Raw genomic sequence first — 16,348 nt, 5'->3', positions numbered from 1 at the left:
GAAGGGGAAAGTTTAAGACAACAATTTACATTTACATTTTAGTCATTTAGCAGACGCTCTTATCCAGAGCGACTAACAGTTAGTGAGTGCATACATTTTCATACTCGGCCCCCGTGGGAATGTCTCTATGTCTCATTATGAGTTGTGTAAATAAATGGAGGACTGTCCATTTGAGGGAGATCATCGATGGATGACTGAGATATCCCAGAAGCCCGAGGGGCATGGGGCTACCCGGCCGCAGCACAGGAGATAGCAGATGTATAACTTGACTCCATTTCCTTAGCCACTATGTCTGTTGTTGATGGATTCCCCTTGTGCATATGTTTTTGTTCCTGAGTGTGTTTATATGTACTGTGAGATATTGTTTATATTTACTGAGATATTGTTTACATGTACTGTGAGATATTGTTTACATGTACTGTGAGACATAGTTTACATGTACTGTGAGACATAGTTTACATGTACTGTGAGACATAGTTTACATGTACTGTGAGACATAGTTTACATGTACTGTGAGACATAGTTTACATGTACTGTGAGACATAGTTTACATGTACTGTGAGACATAGTTTACATGTACTGTGAGACATAGTTTACATGTACTGTGAGACATAGTTTATATGTACTGTGAGACATAGTTTACATGTACTGTGAGACATAGTTTACATGTACTGTGAGACATAGTTTACATGTACTGTGAGACATAGTTTATATGTACTGTGAGACATAGTTTACATGTACTGTGAGACATTGTTTACATGTACTGTGAGACATAGTTTATATGTACTGTGAGACATAGTTTATATGTACTGTGAGACATAGTTTATATGTACTGTGAGACATAGTTTATATGAACTGTGAGACATAATTTATATGTACTGTGAGATGTTGTTTATGTTTGTGTGTAACTCACCCCAGTCATCCAACTTCATTCCTCTGTGATCTTCTCTGTCATGACTCATGAGTGTTACCCCTCGAATGTTTCTTCAGATTGGGCTCAATGTTGCAACGTAACACGCCATAGGCTAACTGACAGCATCAAGGTTTTTCAACCAAAGACTCTTTAAGTACGGAGTTACAAAGAGAGTCCTACCAACCAATAGGATAGACATTTGCATATGCATAATTGAATAGACAGGCACATGACACATGACACAACCTTTACCAAGCAAAATTTCACTCTATCCCATGTACCAGAAATATTCAAAAAGTACATCATCCTATCCTATTTCCTTCTTCAGAATCGTTTCATCCTGGAGGGAGCGCTGGAGATCCAGGACCGTGGTCAGAACGCTCGGTTCGGCTCCTCGCTGGCCCCGGTCCCTGACCTGAACGGGGACGGCTTCAACGACGTGGTGGTGGGGGCCCCACTGGAGGATGACCATAGAGGAGCTATCTACGTCTTCTTCAGCCAACGCAACAGGATTCTACGTAAATACAAACAGAGGATAGCTGCGTTAGACATGGCCAGTGGCCTGCGCTACTTTGGCCGTAGTATCCATGGCAATATGGACATGGACGAGGATGGCCTGGTGGACTTGGCAGTGGGCTCCCTGGGGGCAGCCGTGCTTCTATGGTAGGTCACTTAGATATTAACAAGTGTTCTACTGTTTCTATGGTAGGTCACTTAGATATTAACAAGTGTTCTACTGTTTCTATGGTAGGTCACTTAGATATTAACAAGTGTTCTACTGTTTCTATGGTAGGTCACTTAGATATTAACAAGTGGTCTACTGTTTCTATGGTACTGTATGTATGTGGAGCATATACTCAACTACATTTATGATCATAACACTGTGTATGGTTTATCTGCAGGTCTCGCAGTGTCGTCCGAATTCACGCCAACATCAGGTTTGAACCGAGCAAGATCAACATCTTTGTGAAGGACTGTGAGAGGGGAGGCAAGGAAGTGACCTGCATGTCAGCCATAGTGTGTCTAAACGTCACCGCCCGGACAGCCATACCTCCTACACAGGGAGTGGGTGAGTGTTCCGGACTATAATGTAGCCTGCATCCTTCTACTGATTATAGCTTCAGTGCAGATGATTACAGATTGACTCCAACTACCTTGAGATATTGCTGATGTTGCTGAACTCTTTCTCTGCACTTCTCATAATATGGGTTCTGTTTAAGCCGCCCACTGCTTGCTGCTTTTATGGGAATGGGAACTAAGCAAATAAAACGAAGCAAAAAGCCCAGTGGAGCCAAAAAGCATTATTTATATTCAGGAAGAAGTTTCTTCACTGTTGTGCTGCCACTGTGCAGTCAGCAGAGGACCTCATTGTCTTTCAGGCGAAACTGAAATCTTGATTAACTCTACTGTTGATCTCCTACTGTTCTATGTTTGGAGCAAAGCTTAGCCTTTACAAGACTGTTTTATATTTGGAGCAAAGGTTAGCCTTTCCAAGACTGTTTTATATTTGGAGCAAAGTTGAACATTTTTACATTTACAATGTAGTCATTTAGCAGACGCTCTTATCCAGAGCCACTTACAGTTAGTGAGTGCATACATTTTCATACTGGCCCCCCGTGGGAAACGAACCCACAACCCTGGCGTTGCAAGCGCCATGCTCTACCAACTGAGCTACAGGGGACTGCTACACATTGGCTAAGGATCAGGAAGCACTAGAAGTAATGCTGTTCAGATATTCATAGTTGAAATCAATATCCTTCATCATTCTCCCAGATGTTTATTCCTCAATGTTTCTGCTTGGTCGTTGTTGAGTCAGTCACACCGCTCTGTTGTTGGCTCACTAAGTGAAATGGTGATGGCTACTTGCCCCAGAGCAGAGCCACAGGAAAATGTTTCCTCGCTATCAGTGACGATTTAGGATATCAGTCCATCTGCCAAACACATATGCTGCAGGCTACAGAGGGGTTACGGGCATGCTATGCCAACTGCTACATCTGATGATAGCTGATCTGGATTATCCTAGCCTCTGACTGTCAATTAGCCTAGTATATGTACATTTCCCTTCAAATAGTACGCATTCTGTCCACTCATTTAATTTATATGGTGACAATACAAACAATGGTTGTCAGGCTGCGGTTTAACCCGACATGGATACCCCACACTTCTGCCGCGAGCCCAGAATCTCCCTGGAGACCAGTTCGGTTACCATGGCACTGAGGTGTTGTCTTGCCGACAGTGGCCCACCCGTGCCACTGTCGGCAAGGTCTCTGTGTCACAATTTGGTCTCTGTGTCACAATTTGTTTTAAAAGTCGAGGCCTGGTGGCTCAAGTTTTCCCCCTTGTGTGGGAATATAGGAGGCAGGCTGAGGAGGGATTGAGGAGTGGATGTTTCAGGTTAACCTCCCGAACTTTGTCTTTGTCAAATATGTTAGACGGGCCAAACCAATAGGAAGAAGCCTCAGAATGTTGTCTTGTCCTCCGCAGGGACGGTTGGACGTTTAGGGGAGACTGAACAGTGGAACACATTGATTTGATTTTCCCCCTCATTATCATGTCTGGTCTAGTAACATCTGTCAGATGGGCTGCTGCTGGGGTTGCAAGTCTGTTGTGTTCGACTGTACAAGGAAGAATAGAGTTTGAGAAAAGAGATACTGTACGTCTCCAAATGTGCTTTAGGTAACACTCAACATCTGTTGGGAATGGAAAGAGCACCCCATGACTTCTATAACCATCTATAGTCTGTCTACCATTGTGTCATGTCACACTCAATATGACATAGGTCAGGGCTAGTCAACACCCGGCCTGCGGACCAAAACCGGCCCCAAAGCTGATTTGATGTGGCCTGCCAAAGTTGTCTTATAGGCTATGTAAGGGATAATCAACGATGGGCTATGCGTTCAATCGAAAATAATGAACTACGTGGAAGGTGTGTTCCGATTATCCGATTATACCTTTTTTACCTTGATTATCCCTTACATAGCCTATAAGACAACTTTGGCAGGCCACATCAAATCAGCTTTGGGGCCGGTTTTGGCCCGCAGGCCGGGTGTTGACTAGCCCTGGCCTACGTCATATTGAGTGTGACATGACACAATGGTAGACAGACATTATTTAACACATTTGCCACTAGAAATGTGTTCAACATCCACCGAAGTAGCTAGCAAGTTTAATAGATACAGTTGAAGTCGGAAGTTTACATACACCTTAGCCAAATACATTTAAACTCAGTTTTTCACAATTCCTGACATTTAATCCTAGTAAAAATTCCCTGTCTTAGGTCAGTTAGGATCACCACTTTATTTTAAGAATGTGAAATGTCAGAATAATAGTAGAGAGAATGATTTATTTCAGCTTTTATTTCTTTCATCACATTCCCCAGTGGGTCAGAAGTTTACATACACTCAATTAGTATTTGGTAGCATTGCCTTTAAATTGTTTAACTTGGGTCAAATGTTCTGGGTAGCCTTCCACAAGCTTCCCACAATAAGTTGGGTGAATTTTGGCCCATTCCTCCTGACAGAGCTGGTGTAACTGAGTCAGGTTTGTAGGCCTCCTTGCTCGCACACACTTTTTCAGTTCTGCCCACAAATTTTCTATAGGATTGAGGTCAGGGCTTTGTGATGGCCACTCCAATTCCTTGACTTTGTTGTCTTTAAGCCATTTTGCCACAACTTTGGAAGTATGCTTGGGGTCATTGTCCATTTGGAAGACCCATTTGCGACCAAGCTTTAACTTCCTGACTGATGTCTTGAGATGTTGCTTCAATATATACACATAATGTTCCTTTCTCATGCCATCTATTATGTGAAGTGCACCAGTCCCTCCTGCAGCAAAGCACCCCCACAGCAAGATGCCGCCACCCCCGTGCTTCACGGTTGGGATGGTGTTCTTCGGCTTGTAAGTATCCCCCTTTTTCCTCCAAACATAACGATGGTCATTATGGCCAAACAGTTATATTTTTGTTTCATCAGACCAGAGGACATTTCTCCAAAAAGTAAGATCTTTGTCCCCATGTGCAGTTGCAAACCGTAGTCTGGCTTTTTTATGGCGGTTTTGGAGCAGTGGCTTCTTCCTTGCTGAGCGGCCTTTCAGGTTATGTCGATATAGGACTTGTTTTACTGTGGATATCGATACTTTTGTACCTGTTTCCTCCAGCATCTTCACAAGGTCCTTTGCTGTTGTTCTGGGATTGATTTGCACTTTTCGCACCAAAGTACGTTAATCTCTAGGAGACAGAACGCGTCTCCTTCCTGAGCAGTATGATGGCTGTGTGGTCCCATGGTGTTTATACTTGCGTACTATTGTTTGTACAGATGAACGTGGTACCTTCAGGCGTTTGGAAATTGCTCCCAAGGATGAACCAGACTTGTGGAGGTCTACAATTCTTTTTCTGAGGTCTTGGTTGATTTCTTTTGATTTTCCCATGATGTCAATCAAGGGAGTTTGAAGGCACTGAGTTTGAAGGTAGGCCTTGAAATACAGCCACAGGTACACCTCCAATTGACTCAAATGATGTCAATCAGAAGCTTCTAAAGCCATGACATCATTTTCTGGGATTTTCCAAGCTGTTTAAAGGCACAGTCAACTTAGTGTATGTAAACTTCTGACCCACTGGAATTGTGATACAGTGAATTATAAGTGAAATAATCTGTCTGTAAACAATTGTTGGAAAAATTACTTGTGTCATGCACAAAGTAGATGTCCTAACCGACTTGCCAAAACGATAGTTTGTTAACAAGAAATTTGTGGAGTTGTTGAAAAACGAGTTTTAATGATTCCAACCTAAGTGTATGTAAACTTCCGACTTCAACTGTAGCTACAGTAGTTGCCGTGGTAGTAGTTTAGCTAACCAAACCATCAGTCCTAGCTTGCCATTATGAAAAACGAATTCAACAATGCCAATAATGTTTTCAATTAGACTTTTGCTTTTAAAAAGCAGCTCAAACATAGAACATGTAAGAATTAACTATAGCCATTGAATTCTCCCGCGCAAATATACCATGAGTTATAGGGAAATAATGCACGCTCTAGAATGCCCTTCAAGCCAATCAGAAAGAAGCATTCAACAATGCCATGGTATAATGGAGAAATTAGGTTTGAGGTATGGGAGACCAGTGTACTCTCCAGTTGGCATGCTCAGTAGGGTGATGTGCATTAGCTCTGGATTTGATGGTATTTTCCCCAAGCTATTAAAGCGCAGGGTATTAAATAGTGTGCCTCTAAAACAGTGTGGGTTGGAAATGAATCACTTCCAAAGCCATATGGCTCAAGAGGTCTAGTCAACTCTCTCAACTCTGGAGTAGTCACTCAGTGCCTCGATGGTGGCTCTTGGATTTTGTCCAAGTGTATTTTTGTGCTGTAATCTGTTCTGCTTAGGGTCATTACTTTATAGAAAGTAAAGTAATGTACACTACCGGTCAAAAGTTTTAGAACACCTACTCATTCAAGGGTTTTTCTTTATTTTTTACTATTTTCTACATTGTAGAATAATAGTGAAGACATCAAAATTATGAAATAACACACATGGAATCATGTAATAACCAAAAAAGTGTTAAATAAATAAAGTTGAGATTTGGGTGTTGGGTCATTGTCCTGTTGAAAAACAAAAGACAGTCCCACTAAGCCCAAACCAGATGGGATGGCGTATCGCTGCAGAATGCTGTGGTAGCCATGCTGGTTAAGTGTGCCTTGAATTCTAAATAAATCACAGACAGTGTCAGCAGCAAAGCACCCCCACACCAAAACACCTCCTCCATGCTCTACTGTGGGAAATACACATGCAGAGATCATCCGTTCACCCACACCGCGTCTCACAAAGACACAGTGGTTGGAACCAAAAATCTCAAATTTGGACTCCAGACCAAAGGACAAATTTCCACCGGTCTAATGTCCATTGCTTGTGTTTCTTGGCCCAAGCAAGTCTCTTCTTCTTATTGGTGACCTTTAGTAGTGGTTTCTTTGCAGCAATTCGACCATGAAGGCCTGATTCACACAGTCTCCTCTGAACAGTTGATGTTGAGATGTGTCTGTGACTTGAACTCTGTGAAACATTTATTTGGGCTACAATTTCTGAGGCTGGTAACTCTAATGAACTTATCCTCTGCACCAGAGGTAACTCTGGGTCTTCCATTCCTGTTGCGGTCCTCATGAGAGCCAGTTTCATCATAACACTTGATGGTTTTTGCGACTGCACTTATATACATTTTCAAAGTTCTAGAAATGTTCCGTATTGACTGACCTTCATGTCTTAAAGTAATGATGGACTGTCATTTCTCTTTGCTTATTTGAGCTGTTCTTGCCATAATATGGACTTGGTCTTTTACCAAATAGGGCTATCTTCTGTATACCCCCCTACCTTGTCACAACACAACTGATTGGCTCAAACGCATTAAGAAGGAAATAAATTCTACAAATGAACTTTTAAGAAGGCACACCTGTTAATTGAAATGCATTCCAGGTGACTACCTCATGAAGCTGGTTGAGAGAATGCCAAGAGTGTGCAAAGCTGTCATCAAGGCAAAGGGTGGCTATTTGAAGAATTTCAAATATAAAATATATTTTAATTTGTTTAACACTTTTTTGGTTATTACATGATTCCATATGTGTTATTTCATAGTTTTGATGTCTTCACTATTATTCGACAATGTAGAAAATAGTAAAAAATAACGAAAAACCCTTGAATGAGTAGGTGTTCTAAAACTTTTGACCGGTAGTGTAGTATAGAACATGTTTCCAACACTTATGTTCCCTCTTTCTTCATCTCTCTAGCTATTACATACAACACCACCATTGGGGAGCGCCGATTCAACCCCAGAGCCATAATGGACGACCCTGACAAACTGCTGTTTCAAAACCTGACCCTGCTTTCTGGAGAGGAGACCTGTCAACACATCTACTTCCATGTCATGGTGAGCACTGACTAAATTCTAGCTGAATTCCAAATCAACATCTAGACCCTAGCCTATCCGGTAGATCTGAGAGTATTGGATAGGTTGAAGCAATATGACTTCATTTACATACAGCCAATCAGAAGGTAATTCAGAGACTTGAGATGGTATTATCCAGAGCCATGTATTTAGAGAATTGGGACAACTTTTAGAATTTTAAGTATTGCTATAATTATAGACATTTAGTTGCATAACAATATTTAAATATTCCCCCATGTAATGTTAATGGGGCGGTAACATGGCTGCCATAGAATTTTGAAGTGTCATGTACAGTGAGGGGGAAAAGTATTTGATCCCCTGCTGATTTTGTATGTTTGCCCACTGACAAAGAAATGATCAGTCTATAATTTTGGTAGGTTTTGGTAGGTTTATTTGAACAGTGAGAGACAGAATGTTATAAATCGATTTGCATTTTAAATGAGGGAAATAAGTATTTGACCCCCTCTCAATCAGAAAGATTTCTGGCTCCCAGGTGTCTTTTATACAGGAAACGAGCTGAGATTAGGAGCACACTCTTAAAGGGAGTGTTTCTAATCTCAGTTTGTTACCTGTATAAAAGACACCTGTCCACAGAAGCAATCGATCAATCCGATTCCAAACTCTCCACCATGGCCAAGACCAAAGAGCTCTCCAAGGATGTCAGGGACAAGATTGTAGACCTACACAAGGCTGGAATGGGCTACAAGACCATCGCCAAGCAGCTTGGTGAGAAGGTGACAACAGTTGGTGCGATTATTCGCACATGGAAGAAACACAAAATAACTGTCAATCTCCCTCGGCCTGGGGCTCCATGCAAGATCTCACCTCATGGAGTTGCAATGATCATGAGAACGGTGAGGAATCAGCCCAGAACTACATGGGAGGCTCTTGTCAATGATCTCAAGGCAGCTGGGACCATAGTCACCAAGAAAACAATTGGTAACACATTACGCTGTGAAGGACTGAAATCCTGCAGCGCCCGCAAGGTCCCTCTGCTCAAGAAAGCACATATACAGGCCGTCTGAAGTTTGCCAATGAACCTCTGAATGATTCAGAGGAGAACTGGGTGAAAGTGTTGTGGTCAGATGAGACCAAAATCGAGCTCTTTGGCATCAACTCAACTCGCCATGTTTGGAGAAGGAGGAATGCTGCCAATGACCCCAAGAACACCATCCCCACCGTCAAACATGGAGGTGGAAACCTTATGCTTTGGGGGTGTTTTTCTGCTAAGGGGACAGGACAACTTCAACGCATCAAAGGGACGATGGATGGGGCCAGGTACCGTCAAATCTTGGGTGAGAACCTCCTTCCCTCAGCCAGGGCATTGAAAATGGGTCGTGGATGGGTATTCCAGCATGACAATGACCCAAAACACACGGCCAAGGTAACAAAGGAGTGGCTCAAGAAGAAGCACATTAAAGGTCCTGGAGTGGCCTAGCCAGTCTCCAGACCTTAATCCCATAGAAAATCTGTGGAGGGAGCTTAAGGTTCGAGTTGCCAAACGTCAGCTTCGAAACCTTAATGACTTGGAGAAGATCTGCAAAGAGGAGTGGGACAAAATCCCTCCTGAGATGTGTGCAAACCTGGTGGCCAACTACAAGAAACGTCTGACCTCTGTGATTGCCAACAAGGGTTTTGCCACAAAGTACTAAGTCATGTTTTGCAGAGGGGTCAAATACTTGTTTCCCTCATTAAAATGCTAATCAATTTATAACATTTTTGACATGCGTTCTTCTGGATTTTGTTGTTGTTATTCTGTCTCTCACTGTTCAAATAAACCTACCATTAAAATTATAGACTGATCATGTCTTTGTCAGTGGGCAAACGTACAAAATCAGCAGGGGATCAAATACTTTTTTCCCCTCACTGTAAATTCATAATGCAGAAAACTCAATGGCCCATATCTCTAAATACATCGCTCTGGTTTTATCCTATCATTATAATGTTTCCTATTCCTCAGTGTGTTGTGACGGTTATGGCTCATGATGTATGGTGTAATACAGTTGTAATAACACTGATCCTCCACATGTGTTGTTGATCCAGGAGACCACGGACTACGTGAGGCCCATCGTGTTCACTGTGGAGGTGGCACTTAAGGATCCCAACCAGGGCCCTACGCTGGACGACACCTGGCCCACCACCGTCAGGACTGAGGTAAGACACACCTGGCCCACCACCGTCAGGACTGAGGTAAGATACACCTGGCCCACCACCATCAGGACTGAGGTAAGACACACCTGGCCCACCACCGCCAGGTAAGACACACCTGGCCCACCACCATCAGGACTGAGGTAAGACACACCTGGCCCTCCATCAGGACTGAGGTAAGATACACCTGGCCCACCATCAGGACTGAGGTAAGATACACCTGGCCCACCACCATCAGGACTGAGGTAAGACACACCTGGCCCACCATCAGGACTGAGGTAAGATACACCTGGCCCACCACCATCAGGACTGAGGTAAGACACACCTGGCCCACCACCGTCAGGACTGAGGTAAGACACACCTGGCCCACCACCGTCAGGACTGAGGTAAGATACACCTGGCCCACCACCGTCAGGACTGAGGTAAGACACACCTGGCCCACCACTGTCAGGACTGAGGTAAGATACACCTGGCCCACCACCATCAGGACTGAGGTAAGATACACCTGGCCCACCACTGTCAGGACTGAGGTAAGATACACCTGGCCCACCACCATCAGGACTGAGGTAAGATACACCTGGCCCACCACCATCAGGACTGAGGTAAGATACACCTGGCCCACCACCATCAGGACTGAGGTAAGACACACCTGGCCCACCACCGTCAGGACTGAGGTAAGACACACCTGGCCCCCCACCGTCAGGACTGAGGTAAGACACACACATCTGACCCTTGACCACTAATCTGACCACTGACAAGTCATCACTTCTTGTTTAGCTCTTATGTACTCTTATGTAATCACTGATTAGATATGTCTGGACAGGTGAAAACCATGTGCTGGAAACCTTCTGTTCATCTGTCCAATCATGTCCAATCAGTGATCACTTCAAGGAAGTGAGGAAGAACGTAAGCGCTTTGAGCAGGTCCCATGACTGCTTGACCTGACCACTAAGCAGTCATCTCCTTGTTTAGCTCTTAGTCTTATGAGTGGTATTGTAGCGATTAAGGGGAACATCCAGGGGCTTGAACCAGTGACACTATGGTTTACAGGGCAAGCATAGTACTTGCTGTACCATAAAGGTCCAGACCTCTTGGCATAGCCGTACTATGATATGGATGTGATTGTAACTGAGCATCTCTCTCTCTACTAGCTCCCCTTCTGGAATGGTTGTGATGAGGACGACCGCTGCATACCAGACCTGTCCTTACAGAGTACAACTGACCTGCTGTCTTGGAGGTGAGCACACACACACGCACACACACCACACACACACACACACACACACACACACACACCACACCACACACACACACACCACCACACCACACAACACCACACCACACACACACCCACCCACCACACACACACACACACACACTACACACAACACCACACCACACAACACCACACCACACACACACACACATACACACACAAACACCACACACACAACACGCCCCCACACACACTCGCACCGGTACCCCCTGTATATATAGCCTCCCTACTGTTATTTTATTTTACTTCTGGTCTTTTTTTCTCAACACTTTTTTGTTTTATTCTACTTTTTTATTAAAAATAAATGCACTGTTGGTTAAGGGCTGTAAGTAAGCATTTCACTGTAATGTCTGCACGTGTTGTATTCGGCACATGTGGCCAATAAAATTTGATTTGACTTGATTTGATTTGATCAGAATTGACTGCCCCCCCCCCCCACAGGCAGTTCTGTGGGAATGCAGTCCACTCCAGGGGTGCGATGTGTCGGCGTCTGTCCGAAGGAGGGGCGGAGGGGTCAGAGCGAGTGATGGAGGGATCGAGGAGGAGGATGGTGATGGACGTTCGTCTGGAGAACAGGGGAGAGAACGCTTACGGCGCCCACCTCAACATCACCTACACTCCTAACCTACGATTCTCTAGTCTCATAGTCAAGGTGATGATTCACAGTAGACAGTAGATTTATAAAGCACTATTCCAGGACCCAAAGACTATAGTGCAACAATACAGTCCAATAAATGACAGTACTGCAGACAACAGTATACCAGTACTGCAGTCAACAGTATACCAGTACTGCAGACAACAGTATACCAGTACTGCAGACAACAGTATACCAGTACTACAGACAACAGTATACCAGTACTGCAGACAACAGTATACCAGTACTACAGACACAGAAACAGTGCTGGGCTGACTGCTCACAGAAGTCAGTGTGAAGATGATTTGGCCACAATCACCTATAGACTAGTACAGTCTGTCTATTGAAGAACAAGCTTTCTTCAAATACAGTCTGAAGTACTACTGCACATATTCTAGCCATATAGAATATAATTATTCCTGAGGGAATTCAGGGTTGTCTTATGTAGAAGCTTGTCTCTCTCATGTTTCTCTCAGTCACTGAGTGTTTTATCTGTGTTTCCATCTCAGGACAACTCGGATATCAAGATAGAGTGTCGCAGTGAGGACAGACAGAGGCATGAGAGGACCTGCAACGTCAGCGCTCCCTTCATGAGAGCCAAGACTCAGGTGAGTTGGAGTCCCTTAGACCACAGTGAAACACAGTTCACCACAATGAACCATACCAGACCGTTCATGACCACAGGGTACCACAGCTGCTCCTAGTGGAGTACTGTAGCATATCGCAGACCAAAATAGGCGACCATAGACCGCAGCAGTGGTTACCAGAACACTAAACCAGAACAATGGACCATTAAAGACCATAGTATAGCAATACAGACCGTTTGCAACCACAGCGGGACCACAGAGGTTCATATTTACCCAGAGTTGATCAAGGTGAACCATGGTTAATCTATATGGGGTTGATCCCTGACATTTTACAATCAAGTCACCCACCTATCCCATGTAACCAACCCAACCCGGCCATCTAAGAGTTACAGAAGAGTGTCCTTCCTACCCCAACCCCCGCCAAGACGGCTGTCAGCAGTGTGCCCTCCGCGCACCAATCTGGCAACCCCCACCTTCACCACTACTTTAATATTGTCAATATTATTGTGCAACAGTTCTCCTGGGCTTGTCACAGCTATAACAAAATATCAGCTACCATTATTTTAATAAGATGGGCGATTGTTATCATAAATGACATCTCACAGTACATAACCGTGAAACAATGTTATTGATGGTTGCATTGTGACTGTGACCTTTGGCTCACACTTGTTGCGTGGAAACTCGAATGTCTTTGTACTGTTCCGTTTTTTTCTATTTTGCAGGCCACTAATGTCCAATTCTGCCCTGAAATCTGTGGACCTTTAAGTTCATATACGAATCAAAATTGTCCTCTGGGACCAAGGGTTTGTGGTTAAATTACTCCATTGAATCAGTCTGTTACAGTTGCTGAGAAGAGCGTAGAGATTTCAGCCGTTGCCGAGGTGATGACAATGATACACTACTCTTGTTCACTTTAAGTATGTTATAGGAGTAAGCCATTATGCATCACTGAATGAGAGGTCTAGAAGGAAATGTTTGTTCAGTGTACATGGTAAAAGAGGACAATGAATGTCTATGCAACACTGCATTTGGACCATTGATGTAATGTAGACTACAGAGGTTGCTTTCCCTTGCTTGGAGCATCAGACAGGATCAAATGAAGATAGATGAGATATACAGTATGAAGAGATATTTTAATGGTATGTTCTGCTACAGATTCCCCTATCTGATTGTCTGTTTCAACTTTCTGACTGATGTTTGGCATAATTTCTCCACTTATATCTTCCTTCCCAGGCCTGTAATGTCAACCATATTTATTAGTCTTTCCTGTCGGCTGTATGTTTTGTATTGTAATGTGTAGAGTTTTCCTTTTTTGAAAGAGACATGTTTGAATTTACTCTTAGAAAAAGGTGCCCATAGGAGAACCCTTAGAAGAACCCTTTTTGGTTCCAGGTAGAACCATTTTGGGTTCCATGTAAAACCTTTTCCACAGAGGGTTCTACATGGAACCCAAAATGGTTCTACCTGGATCCAAAAAGGGTTCTACCTGGAACCAAAAAGGTTTATCCTATGGGGACAGCCGAAGAACCCTTTTGGGTGTGCTGTTAGTTGACATTGACTGTAGATGTTCCAATGGCAGTTACGCTACCCCTCCTCTCTCTCCATTCGGCCTTGTCTACCCCTCCTCTCTCCCTCTCTCTCCATCCTGCCTCATGCCTTTCATGAGGTGCTGAATTTTCAGTTGAAAGTCTTTTGTCTGGTCTAGCAGGCCCAACTCTCTCCAAAACACCAGTCTTCCTGACCGTCACTACTCCACTCCTCCATAGTGAATGCTCTCTAGCAGGCCCAACTCCTCTCCAAAACACCAGTCTTCCTGACCGTCACTACTCCACTCCTCCATAGTGAATGCTCTCTAGCAGGCCCAACTCCTCTCCAAAACACCAGTCTTCCTGACAGTCACTACTCCACTCCTCCATAGTGGATGCTCTCTAGCAGGCCCAACTCCTCTCCAAAACACCAGTCTTCCTGACCGTCACTACTCCACTCCTCCATAGTGAATGCTCTCTAGCAGGCCCAACTCCTCTCCAAAACACCAGTCTTCCTGACCGTCACTACTCCACTCCTCCATAGTGAATGCTCTCTAGCCGGCCCAACTCCTCTCCAAAACACCAGTCTTCCTGATAATCACTACTCCACTCCTCCATAGTGAATGCTCTCTAGCCGGCCCAACTCCTCTCCAAAACACCAGTCTTCCTGATAATCACTACTCCACTCCTCCATAGTGAATGCTCTCTAGCCGGCCCAACATCCTCTCCAAAACACCAGTCTTCCTGATAATCACTACTCCACTCCTCCATAGTGAATGCTCTCTAGCCGGCCCAACTCCTCTCCAAAACACCAGTCTTCCTGATAATCACTACTCCACTTCTCCATAGTGAATGCTCTCTAGCAGGCCCAACTCCTCTCCAAAACACCAGTCTTCCTGATAACCGTCACTACTCCACTCCTCCATAGTGAATGCTCTCTAGCCGGCCCAACATCCTCTCCAAAACACCAGTCTTCCTGATAATCACTACTCCACTCCTCCATAGTGAATGCTCTCTAGCAGGCCCAACTCCTCTCCAAAACACCAGTCTTCCTGACCGTCACTACTCCACTCCTCCATAGTGAATGCTCTCTAGCAGGCCCAACTCCTCTCCAAAACACCAGTCTTCCTGATAATCACTACTCCACTCCTCCATAGTGAATGCTCTCTAGCAGGCCCAACTCCTCTCCAAAACACCAGTCTTCCTGATAATCACTACTCCACTCCTCCATAGTGAATGCTCTCTAGCAGGCCCAACTCTCTCCAAAACACCAGTCTTCCTGACCGTCACTACTCCACTTCTCCATAGTGAATGCTCTCTAGCAGGCCCAACTCCTCTCCAAAACACCAGTCTTCCTGACAGTCACTACTCCACTCCTCCATAGTGAATGCTCTCTAGCAGGCCCAACTCCTCTCCAAAACACCAGTCTTCCTGATAATCACTACTCCACTCCTCCATAGTGGATACACCCTAGAAGAGACATTGAAAAGCTGAAATAAATCATTCTCTCTACTATTATTCTGACATTTCACATTCTTAAAATGAAGTGGTGATCCTAACTGACCTAAAACAGGGAATTTTTACTAGGATTAAATGTCAGGAATTGTGAAAAACTGAGTTTAAATGTATTTGGCTAAGGTGTATGTAAACTTCCGACTTCAACTGTATCTCATCCTAACAGCCCTATACAAACAAGTATCCAGACTAAATATGTGTCTATGCCCCTAAGCACTGAACATAAGTGTTTTTTAACCAAACACCCATCTGATCTTCTCTTTTTAACCTTCTATGTTCTGGTAGCCAGAGATGAAACTCCATGGCATGCCAGAGAACATTACAACACATTCAGGCATAAAGTAACCTGGAGACATCAACAGTAACAGTAAATGCTTTATTTCTAGTAGCACAGAAAGACACTTAAAATGGAGATGTATTCTGTTCCAATAAAATATCTGGATAATCAAATACACATTTAAATAAAGGTCACACACACACACACTCACACAGCGATCAAGTAAAGTGGCCTCAGTAAACCAAATGTTTCATCCGCTCCCCAATCCTCCTATCGCATTACCCCACCAAGTCATTAGCACAAATAATGGTCATCTCCTTGACAACAGAATTACCCCAGGATTATTTCCTTCATATTCTCTCCAATAAAAACCATTCTGAGGGATCTGATCTGGGGTCATGTTGAGGGACCCTTCTGAGGGATCTGATCTGGGGTCATGTTGGGGGACCCTTCTGAGGGATCTGATCTGGGGTCATGTTGGGGGACCATTATGAGGGATCTGATCTGGGATCATGTTGCGGGACCCTTCTGAGGGATCTGAGCTGG

At 44.1% G+C, this 16,348-nt stretch overlaps 1 protein-coding gene across 2 annotated transcripts in view; it reads left to right on the top strand.

The window, feature by feature from the left end:
• Window positions 1–16,348, top strand: part of itga11a (integrin, alpha 11a) — a 74,553-nt gene that overhangs the window by 49,846 nt on the left and 8,359 nt on the right. For both annotated transcript variants that reach the window (XM_045209980.1, XM_045209981.1), the window contains exons 14-20: window positions 1,242–1,576; window positions 1,816–1,982; window positions 7,682–7,821; window positions 9,883–9,993; window positions 11,139–11,224; window positions 11,705–11,915; window positions 12,407–12,505. In XM_045209980.1, the coding sequence (XP_045065915.1) occupies window positions 1,242–1,576; window positions 1,816–1,982; window positions 7,682–7,821; window positions 9,883–9,993; window positions 11,139–11,224; window positions 11,705–11,915; window positions 12,407–12,505 (1,149 nt within the window). The remainder of the gene's footprint in view (window positions 1–1,241; window positions 1,577–1,815; window positions 1,983–7,681; window positions 7,822–9,882; window positions 9,994–11,138; window positions 11,225–11,704; window positions 11,916–12,406; window positions 12,506–16,348) is intronic.

Source organism: Coregonus clupeaformis, chromosome 32 (assembly GCF_020615455.1).
Source record: "Coregonus clupeaformis isolate EN_2021a chromosome 32, ASM2061545v1, whole genome shotgun sequence".
Lineage (NCBI taxonomy): Eukaryota > Metazoa > Chordata > Actinopteri > Salmoniformes > Salmonidae > Coregonus > Coregonus clupeaformis.
The sequence above is the reverse complement of the archived record's forward strand: the minus strand, read 5'-3'. Positions and strand labels throughout refer to the sequence as shown.